Genomic DNA, 13,449 nt, shown 5'->3' with positions numbered 1-13,449 from the left:
CGCTTTGGTCTCATTCCGACGACGGACATGACATCTATAATGGTTCTACTTAGCACCTTTTCTTCTAAGAGTGTATTTTCATGGCATATTTTTAAACACAGCTTGAAAATTACACCTGGCGCTGTTACAGATTATTCAATGGCCTTTTATCAAGCTGTTATTGATACCGTTTCTTAGAAGAGATAAGATGAAGTGTATCCAGTTCTGTGTATATTGCCTCATGTCAGTGCCCCACTCTTCAAACGGTTTCTGATTCTTGAAAGAGATTAAATGATTTAAGATGACATGAAGGTGAGAAATATAGAAACTATCCAGACAATTCAGATAGATGTGTACTGTATCCCTTTGTTTAAGTTTAGTGTAGTGTAATCTAGTATAGTGTTGCTTTTTTGGAGCTGTTTGAGCCATCATTTGGACTTGGTATTTTACCAAATAGGTATATCTTCTGTATACCACCCCTACCTTGTCACAACACAACTGATTGGATCAAACATATTACAGTAAGAAGGAAAGAAATTACACACATTAGCTTTTAACAAGGCACACCTGTTAATAGTAAAGCATTCCAGGTGACTACCTCATGAAGCTGGTTGAGAGAATGCCAAGTGTGTGCAAAGCTGTCATCAATGCAAAGGGTGGCTACTTTGAAGAATCTCAAATATTAAATATATTTTGATTTGTTTAACACTTTATTGGTTACTACATGATTCAATATGTGTTATTTCATAGTGTTGATGCCTTCACTATTATTCTACAATGTAGAAAATAGTAAAAATGAAGAAAAACCCTGGAATGAGTAGGTGTGTCCAAACTTTTGACTGGTACTGTATATTTACAGAAACCCTTATAGATTAAGTCATTAACACAGTTATAATGACCACCTCTTCTAACATGTCTTGGCAGCTCTCCTCGTTTCTAACGGTGTATACTCACTAAAACCTAATCGACTCTGAGGTGCTTAAAGATAATGTGTGGATAATGCAGTCTGTGCAATCAGGAGAGCCATCTACACTCCTATGTGTCCCAAATGGCACACTGTTTCCTACAAAGTGCACTACTTTTGACCAGTGCCCATATAAAACATGCCTAACTTTCTTACTGCAAATATTTTCAGATACCTACACACAGCGTCATACAACTTATCAGGTAGGGAAGATTGTTCAATTGGTACATTTTATTCAGGGCAGTACAGTACTGTACGATGATGCTTGTCATCAGTGTTTAGTGGATTTTTCCTTCTTAATGGCATTATAGCCTGGTATTTAATAAAGTAGTGCTGATTCAGCTTTAGGCTAGCTGCTATCTCTCTGTTGTCCTGGTTTGCGTCCCAAATCGTACCCTATTCCCTATGTAGTGCATTACTTTTGACCAGAGCTCTATGGGCCCTTGTTAAAAATAGTGCACTACATAGGAAATAGGTGGCATTTTGGGACATAGACTCTGTAGTTCTGCTGTCAGCTCCTGTGGAGTGCATTGTGTCTCTGAGGTCAGTGTGTAGTCTGATAATACATTGCATAGCGTGTGTGTGTGTGTGTGTGTGTGTGTGTGTGTGTGTGTGTGTGTGTGTGTGTGTGTGTGTGTGTGTGTGTGTGTGTGTGTGTGTGTGTGTGTGTGTGTGTGTGGGAGCCTGATGAATTTAGATGTTTGTGGATTGGTAGTGAGAGGCACATCCATCATCAGCAGGGTATATTTTAATCAGGTTTCCTGCTGAGGCCTTAATCAGCATTTTTACTGCAACACCTGCATCGTGTACAGCTGTTAGCTCTCATTACTCTCATCTCTCACTTCACACACACTTAGTCACCTCCCTCCCTCCACACATCATACCCACCAACCCACCCAACCAACCTCCCTCCCACCTCCCTACCTCCACACACCTCCCTATCTACCTACCTACCGCCACACACCTTCCTACCTACCTACATCCCTACCTACCAGGGCCGTAACTACATATGAGGACACAGAGGTCTTAACCTCTGTCATTTTTTCCACAGGGGCCCTGACCTCTAGGGGGCCCCCAATGATTTTGATAATCACTTTCACTCAGATATCATATTATCATGGCATAAGTCATGTCAAAATGTGTAGAATAGCAGGAATTTGCTTTAAACTGCAAAAAAGTCTCCCTCTGTGAGTATTAAATTGTATTTTTCTATCCCAATGGTGAGATAATGTGAGTTAATGTGTAGCGGCTAATAGTATAGCTACAGTAATAGGCTATGTGCTTGTAGATGAATTGAGGTGATGTCTTGGCGAGGTGGGTGGTTTGAGTTCTGCAAACAGAATTCTGACAAACACACATACTCCCAAATAGGGGGTGCATACAAAATGGTACACTTTAAAGTGCATTACCTTTGGCCATTAGTGCATTATCCACAGAAAAGTGTCAATTTCCGGTCATACACTTCCAAACATTGCTTGTGTCCGAAATGGCACCCTCTTTCCTGTACTGTATAGTGCACTACTTTTGGCCGTATGGATTTAACTTTTTCTCCCTTACCCTCCCCTTTCCTCCCTGCATCAACCTAGGTTGTGTATAAAAACAACGACGTGCGACTCGAGCTCTCCAGGATGGCCAAACAAGGTGATGCCAAAATGAAGGTTCACGGCATTGTGGCTTTTAAATGCGAGAACGTGGCGACCCTTGACCCCATCACCTTCGAGACCCCTGGGTCCTTCATCACGCTCAACAAGTGGAACGCCAAGAAGACGGGCTCCATCTCCTTCGACTTCCGTACCACAGAGCCTAACGGGCTTCTCCTCTTCAGCCACGGCAAGGCCAAACAGGCTCCCAAGGTGACTTCCCTATTATGTTATTTGATCTCTTTAATTGCCTCCTGATTGTTTTTGAAAATGTTTGACTGTAAAAAGTGTTGTGATCTTAAATGCACTTTAAATAAAGAATGATGGGATTTAATTCAAGGATTCCAAGAGCCCCCTGACACTGAAGGTGGACTTCTTTGCCATCGAGATGCTGGATGGCCACTTGTATCTATTGCTGGACATGGGGTCAGGGACCACCAAGACCAGAGCCATCAACAAGAAGGTCAACGATGGGGAGTGGTACCACGTAGACTTCCAACGGGACGGACGATCAGGTAATAAAAGGTTATTTTGCTGTTTTGGAGGAGGCCATGGTGCCGTGATTTGAGTCTTTAATCCTCGTAAGGGTTTCCTGCCCTCTCTTCCACTGTGTGTAGACATAGTAGGAATTCTGTCTGATAACTGAAAGCATTTAGTCTGACTGCTGAGCGAGTTTCGTCTGACAATTGAGGGACTTCCAAATATGGATGACATTATAATAGTGATGAATAAATGAAGCTACATTACCTCAAACAGTCACCATATTATCATGCCAGTAAGGCAATCCCTCTCCCTGTCTTCTCTCCCACTGTGTCCTCAGTGCCTCTCCGAGCATCCAGTGTTACACACACACACATACACACACCCACACAGCCCCTCCGAGCCCCCAGTGAAACCATTTTCTGATCCCTGTTGATTTGCTTATCTAAGCAGCAATTTGTTAGCGTGTGTTCACAGCCAAGGCCCTGGCAATGTCACGGTGCAAATTACATACGCCCCCCAACCATGTTTACTGCTCCTTCTCCACTAGTGGGAATTACATTAACTGTTTCAATACTCCATGAAGCCACACAGAGCAGAGCCATACAGCTACACACACACACACATATCCACTCACACATGCACTATTGAGTAGGGGGTCAGGGTACACTACAGAACCATCACAGCTGTGGCCTTGTTCATGTTACTGACTACTCTAGCACAGAGAGGAGAGGAAGAGAGTACGGTAGAAGTGTGTGTGTGTGGGGGGTGGACGTGAGGAGGAGAGAGGAGGATAAAAATGTGTGTGGGGGGTAGAGGTGAGGAGGAGAGAGGAGGATAGAAATGTGTGTGGGGGGGTAGAGGTGAGGAGGAGAGAGGAGGATAGAAATCTGTGTGGGGGGGGGTAGATGTGAGGAGGATAAAAATGTGTGTGGGGGTAGAGGTGAGGAGGAGAGAGGAGGATAGAAATGTGTGTGGGGGGGTAGAGCTGAGGAGGAGAGAGGAGGATAGAAATGTGTGTGGGGGGGTAGAGCTGAGGAGGAGAGAGGAGGATAGAAATGTGTGTGGGGGGGTAGAGCTGAGGAGGACAGAGGAGGATAGAAATGTGTGTGGGGGGGGTAGAGCTGAGGAGGAGAGAGAGGAGGATAGAAATGTGTGTGGGGGGGTAGAGCTGAGGAGGAGAGAGGAGGATAGAAATGTGTGTGTGGGGGGTAGAGCTGAGGAGGAGAGAGGAGGATAGAAATGTGTGTGGGGGGGTAGAGCTGAGGAGGAGAGAGGAGGATAGAAATGTGTGTGGGGGGTAGAGCTGAGGAGGAGAGAGGAGGATAGAAATGTGTGTGGGGGGGTAGAGCTGAGGAGGAGAGAGGAGGATAGAAATGTGTGTGGGGGGTAGAGCTGAGGAGGAGAGAGGAGGATAGAAATGTGTGTGGGGGGTAGAGCTGAGGAGGAGAGAGGAGGATAGAAATGTGTGTGGGGGGGTAGAGCTGAGGAGGAGAGAGGAGGATAGAAATGTGTGTGGGGGGGTAGAGCTGAGGAGGAGAGAGGAGGATAGAAATGTGTGTGGGGGGGGGTAGAGCTGAGGAGGAGAGAGGAGGATAGAAATGTGTGTGGGGGGTAGAGCTGAGGATGAGAGAGGAGGATAGAAATGTGTGTGGGGAGGTAGAGCTGAGGAGGAGAGAGGAGGATAGAAATGTGTGTGGGGGGGTAGAGCTGAGGAGGAGAGAGGAGGATAGAAATGTGTGTGGGGGGTAGAGCTGAGGAGGAGAGAGGAGGATAGAAATGTGTGTGGGGGGGGTAGAGCTGAGGAGGAGAGAGGAGGATAGAAATGTGTGTGGGGGGTAGAGCTGAGGAGGAGAGAGGAGGATAGAAATGTGTGTGGGGGGTAGAGCTGAGGAGGAGAGAGGAGGATATAAATGTGTGTGGGGGGGGTAGAGCTGAGGAGGAGAGAGAGGAGGAAGGAAATGTGTGTGGGGGGGTAGTGCTGAGGAGGAGAGAGGAGGATAGAAATGTGTGTGGGGGGGGGGGGTAGAGCTGAGGAGGAGAGAGGATGATAGAAATGTGTGTGGGGGGGGGTCGAGCTGAGGAGGAGAGAGGAGGATAGAAATGTGTGTGGGGGGGTAGAGCTGAGGAGGAGAGAGGAGGATAGAAATGTGTGTGGGGGGTAGAGGTGAGGAGGAGAGAGGAGGATAGAAATGTGTGTGGGGGGGGGGTAGAGCTGAGGAGGAGAGAGGAGGATAGAAATGTGTGTGGGGGGGTAGAGCTGAGGAGGAGAGAGGAGGATAGAAATGTGTGTGGGGGGGTAGAGCTGAGGAGGAGAGAGGAGGATAGAAATGTGTGTGTGGGGGGGGTAGAGCTGAGGAGGAGAGAGGAGGATAGAAATGTGTGTGGGGGGGGTAGAGCTGAGGAAGAGAGAGGAGGATTAGAAATGTGTGTGGGGGGTAGAGCTGAGGAGGAGAGAGGAGGATAGAAATGTGTGTGGGGGGGGGGTAGAGCTGAGGAGGAGAGAGGATGATAGAAATGTGTGTGGGGGGTAGAGCTGAGGAGGAGAGAGGAGGATAGAAATGTGTGTGGGGGGGTAGAGCTGAGGAGGAGAGAGGAGGATAGAAATGTGTGTGGGGGGGCGGTAGAGCTGAGGAGGAGAGAGGATGATAGAAATGGTGTGTGGGGGGGTAGAGCTGAGGAGGAGAGAGGAGGATAGAAATGTGTGTGGGGGGGTAGAGCTGAGGAGGAGAGAGGAGGATAGAAATGTGTGTGGGGGGGGTAGAGCTGAGGAGGAGAGAGGAGGATAGAAATGTGTGTGGGGGGGGTAGAGCTGAGGAGGAGAGAGGAGGAGAAATTTAGAAACCTTTTAGCAGAACATTTTTTGTCAAACATTTCAGGCACATTATAACTATGTTGTGTGAACCAAAAGCAACAGCAATCATTTGACTCCTCCTGTGACATGGTAGACCAACCAGTGTTGCACTGTGTCGAGACAGGCGACCAAACCCACTGGATGTATCATGTTATCACAATTAGATGTGCTGCCCTATTATCTCTCTATTTAGCTGTATCATCCCTCCCTCCCTCCCTCCCTCCCTCCCTCCCTCCCTCCCTCCCTCCCTCCCTCCCTCCCCTCCCTCCCTCCCTCCCTCCCTCCCTCCCTCCATACACATGTATTTTCCTTGTTGTCAGTGACTCTCCAAAGCCTCACTTCTCTCTTTTTTCCTCCTTTTTCCTTCTTCTCCACTCTGCCCGAGTTTCCATGGAAACGGGAGAGAACAGGTCTCTCTCTGTCTCTCTCTTCTCCCCTCCCTGTCTCTCTCTCTCTCGTAAACTCTCTGTCCATTTATTTTTCCTTCCTTACTTAATTTCTCTCTGTCTCTCTCTCTCTCACCTTCTCTCTCCCTCTCTCTTTCTATCTCTCTCTGTCTCTCCTTCTCTGTTTCTCTTTCTGTTTCTCTCTCCCTCTCTGTCTCTTGCTCTCTCTCTGTCTCTTTCTTTCTCTTTCTCCCTTTCTCTTTGTCTCTCTCTCTCTGTCTCACTTTCTATGTCTCTCTGTTTCTCTTTGTCTCTCTCTCTGTCTCTCTCTCTCTCTGTCTCACTTTCTATGTCTCTCTCTTTCTCTTTGGTCTCTCTCTCTGTCTCTGTCTCTCTCTCTCTCTGTCTCTCTCTCTCTGTCTCACTTTCTATGTCTCTCTCTTTCTCTTTGTCTCTCTCTTTGTCTCTCTCTCTGTCTCTCTCTCTCTGTCTCACTTTCTATGTCTCTCTCTTTCTCTTTGTCTCTCTCTCTGTCTCTCTCTCTCTGTCTCTCTCTCTCTGTCTCACTTTCTATGTCTCTCTCTTTCTCTTTGTCTTTCTCTTTGTCTCTCTCTCTGTCTCTCTCTCTCTGTCTCACTTTCTATGTCTCTCTCTTTCTCTTTGTCTCTCTCTCTGTCTCTCTCTCTCTGTCTCTCTCTCTCTGTCTCTCTCTCTCTGTCTCACTTTCTATGTCTCTCTCTTTCTCTTTGTCTCTCTCTTTGTCTCTCTCTCTGTCTCTCTCTCTCTGTCTCTCTCTCTCTGTCTCTCTCTCTCTGTCTCACTTTCTATGTCTCTCTCTTTCTCTTTGTCTCTCTCTCTGTCTCTCTCTCTCTGTCTCTCTCTCTCTGTCTCTCTCTCTCTGTTCTCTCTCTCTCTGTCTCACTTTCTATGTCTCTCTCTTTCTCTTTGTCTCTCTCTTTGTCTCTCTCTCTCTGTCTCACTTCTATGTCTCTCTCTTTCTCTTTGTCTCTCTCTCTGTCTCTCTCTCTCTGTCTCTCTCTGTCTCCTCTCTCTGTCTCTCTCTCTCTGTCTCACTTTCTATGTCTCTCTCTTTCTCTTTGTCTCTCTCTCTGTCTCTCTCTCTCTGTCTCTCTCTCTCTGTCTCACTTTCTATGTCTCTCTCTTTCTCTTTGTCTCTCTCTTTGTCTCTCTCTCTGTCTCTCTCTCTCTGTTTCACTTTCTATGTCTCTCTCTTTCTCTTTGTCTCTCTCTCTGTCTCTCTCTCTCTGCCTCTCTCTCTCTGTCTCACTTTCTATGTCTCTCTCTTTCTCTTTGTCTTTCTCTTTGTCTCTCTCTCTGTCTCTCTCTCTCTGTCTCACTTTCTATGTCTCTCTCTTTCTCTTTGTCTCTCTCTCTGTCTCTCTCTCTCTGTCTCTCTCTCTCTGTCTCTCTCTCTGTCTCACTTTCTATGTCTCTCTCTTTCTCTTTGTCTCTCTCTTTGTCTCTCTCTCTGTCTCTCTCTCTCTCTGTCTCTCTCTCTCTGTCTCTCTCTCACTGTCTCACTTTCTATGTCTCTCTCTTTCTCTTTGTCTCTCTCTCTGTCTCTCTCTCTCTGTCTCTCTCTCTCGTCTCACTTTCTATGTCTCTCTCTTCTCTTTGTCTCTCTCTCTGTCTCTCTCTCTCTGTCTCTCTCTCTCTGTTCTCACTTTCTATGTCTCTCTTTCTCTTTGTCTTTCTCTTTGTCTCTCTCTCTGTCTCTCTCTCTCTGTCTCACTTTCTATGTCTCTCTCTTTCTCTTTGTCTCTCTCTCTGTCTCTCTCTCTCTGTCTCTCTCTCTCTGTCTCACTTTCTATGTCTCTCTCTTTCTCTTTGTCTCTCTCTCTGTCTCTCTCTCTCTGTCTCACTTTCTATGTCTCTCTCTTTCTCTTTGTCTCTCTCTCTGTCTCTCTCTCTGTCTCTCTCTCTGTCTCTCTCTCTTGTCTCACTTTCTATGTCTCTCTCTTTCTCTTTGTCTCTCTCTCTGTCTCTCTCTCTCTGTCTCACTTTCTATGTCTCTCTCTTTCTCTTTGTCTCTCTCTCTGTCTCTCTCTCTCTGTCTCTCTCTCTCTGTCTCTCTCTCTCTGTCTCACTTTCTATGTCTCTCTCTTTCTCTTTGTCTCTCTCTCTGTCTCTCTCTCTCTGTCTCTCTCTCTCTGTCTCTCTCTCTCTGTCTCTCTCTCTCTGTCTCACTTTCTATGTCTCTCTCTTTCTCTTTGTCTCTCTCTTTGTCTCTCTCTCTGTCTCTCTCTCTCTGTCTCTCTCTCTCTGTCTCTCTCTCTCTGTCTCACTTTCTATGTCTCTCTCTTTCTCTTTGTCTCTCTCTCTGTCTCTCTCTCTCTGTCTCTCTCTCTCTGTCTCTCTCTCTCTGTCTCTCTCTCTCTGTCTCACTTTCTATGTCTCTCTCTTTCTCTTTGTCTCTCTCTCTGTCTCTCTCTCTCTGTCTCACTTTCTATGTCTCTCTCTTTCTCTTTGTCTTTCTCTTTGTCTCTCTCTCTGTCTCACTTTCTATGTCTCTCTCTTTCTCTTTGTCTCTCTCTCTGTCTCTCTCTCTCTCTGTCTTTCTCTCTCTGTCTCTCTCTCTCTGTCTCTCTCTCTCTGTCTCACTTTCTATGTCTCTCTCTTTCTCTTTGTCTCTGTCTCTTTCTCTTTGTCTCTCTCTCTTTCTCTTTGTCTCTCTCTCTGTCTCTCTGGACTGAGACAGTTACTGCACAGTGTTACGCTGAGATCAGCACTAATTTCAAAATCACGTTTTTTCTACACTCCCTCATCAAATCTGAAGTCTGGACAGTGTTAGCTGGGAAACTCAGGAGGAGATTGGAGAGGAGAGAGGAGAGGAGAGAAGAGAGAAGAGGAGAGAGGAGAGGAGATAGGGGAGGAGAAGGGGAGGCTCGGGCTACTCTTATGGTGTGGAAGTCTCAAAATAGCTGTGGCTAGAGAATGTGTTTGCCATGTAGATACTGAATTGCAGCTTTCACATACAGTATAAGCATACATTGAAAAGTGATGTTTTTTTCCAAATGTAAAAGTGTAGTACTTACCATAGAATATTGTAGTATACTGTAGAAAATTATACTAAATATTACGGCATTTTCCGGAAAAAAACACACTGTAGTAAATACTACAGTAATGTCCACAAAAACAGTACTTTGTTACTTAAATACTACATTATTTAATTTGCATATACAATGCCCATTCCCCTCGCCCGTATCCCAATGTGTGCCACCCATAAGTGAGAAACATGCATACCAAGTATAGACTATTTTGTTCCGTATAGGTTATAGAACAGAGCAGAAGTGCTGAACTATCTGTTCAGATCCCAGACCTACATACCTACAGGTTATAGAACAGAGCAGAAGTGCTGAACTATCTGTTCAGATCCCAGACCTACATACCTACAGGTTATAGAACAGAGCAGAAGTGCTGAACTATCTGTTCAGATCCCAGACCTACATACCTACAGGTTATAGAACAGAGCAGAAGTGTGGAAACTATCTGTTCAGATCCCAGACCTACATACCTACAGGTTATAGAACAGAGCAGAAGTACTGAACTATCTGTTCAGATCCCAGACCTACATACCTACAGGTTATAGAACAGAGCAGAAGTGCTGAACTATCTGTTCAGATCCCAGACCTACATACCTACAGGTTATAGAACAGAGCAGAAGTGCTGAACTATCTGTTCAGATCCCAGACCTACATACCTACAGGTTATAGAACAGAGCAGAAGTGCTGAACTATCTGTTCAGATCCCAGACCTACATACCTACAGGTTATAGAACAGAGCAGAAGTGCTGAACTATCTGTTCAGATCCCAGACCTACATACCTACAGGTTATAGAACAGAGCAGAAGTGCTGAACTATCTGTTCAGATCCCAGACCTACATACCTACAGGTTATAGAACAGAGCAGAAGTGCTGAACTATCTGTTCAGATCCCAGACCTACATACCTACAGGTTATAGAACATAGCAGAAGTACTGAACTATCTGTTCAGATCCCAGACCTACATACCTACAGGTTATAGAACAGAGCAGAAGTGATGAACTATCTGTTCAGATCCCAGACCTACATACCTACAGGTTATAGAACAGAGCAGAAGTGCTGAACTATCTGTTCAGATCCCAGACCTACATACCTACAGGTTATAGAACAGAGCAGAAGTACTGAACTATCTGTTCAGATCCCAGACCTACATACCTACAGGTTATAGAACAGAGCAGAAGTGCTGAACTATCTGTTCAGATCCCAGACCTACATACCTACAGGTTATAGAACAGAGCAGAAGTGCTGAACTATCTGTTCAGATCCCAGACCTACATACCTACAGGTTATAGAACAGAGCAGAAGTGCTGAACTATCTGTTCAGATCCCAGACCTACATACCTACAGGTTATAGAACAGAGCAGAAGTACTGAACTATCTGTTCAGATCCCAGACCTACATACCTACAGGTTATAGAACAGAGCAGAAGTGCTGAACTATCTGTTCAGATCCCAGACCTACATACCTACAGGTTATAGAACAGAGCAGAAGTGCTGAACTATCTGTTCAGATCCCAGACCTACATACCTACAGGTTATAGAACAGAGCAGAAGTGCTGATCTGTTCAGACCCCAGACCTACATACCTACAGGTTATAGAACAGAGCAGAAGTGCTGAACTATCTGTTCAGACCCCAGACCTACATACCTACAGGTTATGGAGAAGTTGCTATTTTAGTGTTTCTCAAGTAGGTTATCTCAGGGATAAAGCCTACACTTCTATGACAAAGATAATACAACTTTATAGTAAATCCTACAGTAATGTCAGCAAAAACACTACAGTAAATACTACAGTATAGTACAGTCTGCAATAGCAAATGGTACTGTATTCCCTAAATATATATATATTTTTAAACCAGGGCCCACAAGGCCATTTTGAATGTAGCCTCTCTACAGTATAGTAAAGTTTTCTATTTATACTCTACTACAGTAAATACTACATTATTGTTTTTGCATACTTTAGTCTGTAGTTTTTAGTCTACGACTTTAGTCCATAAAAATACTACAGTGAATACTACAGTAAAGTCTGAAAAAACACTACAGTGAATACTTTAGAATTTATACCATAATATTGCATAGTATTTCTCATGTGGAGGACGTACACTACATGACCAAAAGTATGTGGACACCTGCTCTCATTCCTAAGTCATGGGAATGAATATGGACTTGGTACCCCGTTTGCTGCTATAACAGCCTCTGTTCCTCTGGGAAGGCTTTCCACTAAATATTAAAACATTGCTGCAGGGACTTGCTTCCATTCAGCCACAACAGCATTAGTGATGTCGGACATTGATGTTGAGTGATTATACCTGGCTCGAAGTCGGCATTCCAATTCATCCCAAAGGTGTTCAATGGGGTTGAGGTCAAGTTCTTCCACACCAATCTCGACAAACCATGTGTGTTTGTACATGTGTGTATGGACCTTTGTGCACAGGGGCATTGTCGTGCTGAAACAGGAAAGGGCCTTCCCCAAACTGTTACCACAAAGTTGGAAGGACAGAATATTCTAGAATTTAATTGTATGCTGTAGCATTAAGATTCCCCTTCACTGGAACGAAGGGGCCTAGCCCAAACAATGAAAAACAGCCCCAGACCATTATTCCTTCTCACCCAACTTTACAGTTACCATTATGTATTCGGGCAGGTAGTGTTCTCCTGGTAGATGGTGAAGCGTGAACCTTCACTCCAGATTATGCGTTTCCACTGCTCCAGAGTCCAATGGCGGCAAGCTTTACACCACTCCACCCGACGTGGAGTGGCATTGTGCATGGTGATCTTAGCCTTGTGTGCTGCTGCTCGGCCATGGAAAATCATTTCATGAAGCCCCTGACGAACAGTTATTGTGCTGACATTGCTTCCAGAGGAAGTTTGGAACTCGGTAGTGAGTGTTGCAACCGAGGACAGATGGTTTTTACGTGCTACGTGCTTTAGCACTCAGAGGTCCATTTCTGTGAGCTTGTGTGGCGCACCACTTTCTTGGCTGAGGCGTTGTTGCTCCTAGACGTTTCCACTTCACAAGAACAGCATTACAGTTGACCGGGGCAGCTCTAGTAGGCCAGATTTTTGACTAGCTGACTTGTCGGAAAGGTGGCAACCTATGACGGTGTCACGTTGAAAAGCACTGAGCTCTTCAGTAAGACAATTCTACTGCCAATGTTTTTCTATGGAGATTTCATGGCTGTGTGTTCGATGTTATACACCTGTCAGCAAACTTGTGTGGCTGAAATAGCCAAATCCAGTCATTTGAAGCGGACCCCACATACTTAATTGTTTTTTTATAGTTTATATTAAGTCAGGCACTGTCGCTAGGGCAATATGTAAAACTGTATTTGTAATTAGAGTAAGTCAGGCTTTGTTAATCCTAAACCAAACCTTTGAAGATTAGGCCTCACATACACTCTTGCCTAAAAAAAAATATACAGATACATTTTTTCAGTCTCGAACTAAATAGTATACAGTTTGTTACCACAGGAGTGTTGATTACCATCATCTGTTGTACACAGCAAGCAAACCTGGAGGCTAGAAACTGGGAAATGTTTTTTTCACTGCTGGAGAAGGAAGTAAAACACGTCAGAGTTAAAACATATCAAGAGACATATCCCCACTATTCCTGTTTGTGACGGCGACTTGATCAAGTGGATACAAGAAGGACAGTTGGATCCCAGTCTCATGTTGTTGCTATGCTAGTCACGCTTCCCTATAGTCTACCTGGTTTCCGGTTTCAGACACACTCAGACACACACAGTACAGTCCTTAAAGCAGAGTTTAATGGTACATGGGCTCCTGAGTGGCGGAATCCAGGCTGCATCACATCTGGCAGTGATTGGGAGTCCCATAGGGCGGTGCACAATTGGCCCAGGTTTGGCCGGTGTAGGTCATCATTGTAAATTAGAATTTGTTCTGAACTGGCTTGCCTGGTTAAATAAAAAAAAAACATGCCGAACACTCTTTTAACACGAAGCCTGATCCCAGATCTTTTATCCCCGGTCTTTCCATCACCTATGGCCATTGTCACAAGATGGCATACACAGATCTAGGGCCAAGTTATCAAGCCTTGTCTGTTGTCAAAGTGCAGAGTTGTCCCC

The 13,449-nt window shown here is 45.1% G+C and overlaps 1 protein-coding gene across 29 annotated transcripts in view; it reads left to right on the top strand.

Annotated features, from left to right (window-relative positions):
* The window catches only part of LOC109878858 (neurexin-1a), a 586,328-nt gene that overhangs the window by 219,275 nt on the left and 353,604 nt on the right, over positions 1-13,449 (top strand). For all 29 annotated transcript variants that reach the window (XM_031805049.1, XM_031805050.1, XM_031805056.1 and 26 more), the window contains 2 exons: positions 2,530-2,796; positions 2,924-3,098. In XM_031805049.1, the coding sequence (XP_031660909.1) occupies positions 2,530-2,796; positions 2,924-3,098 (442 nt within the window). The remainder of the gene's footprint in view (positions 1-2,529; positions 2,797-2,923; positions 3,099-13,449) is intronic.

The sequence above is a fragment of the Oncorhynchus kisutch genome, linkage group LG25 (assembly GCF_002021735.2).
Source record: "Oncorhynchus kisutch isolate 150728-3 linkage group LG25, Okis_V2, whole genome shotgun sequence".
Lineage (NCBI taxonomy): Eukaryota > Metazoa > Chordata > Actinopteri > Salmoniformes > Salmonidae > Oncorhynchus > Oncorhynchus kisutch.
The sequence above is the reverse complement of the archived record's forward strand: the minus strand, read 5'-3'. Positions and strand labels throughout refer to the sequence as shown.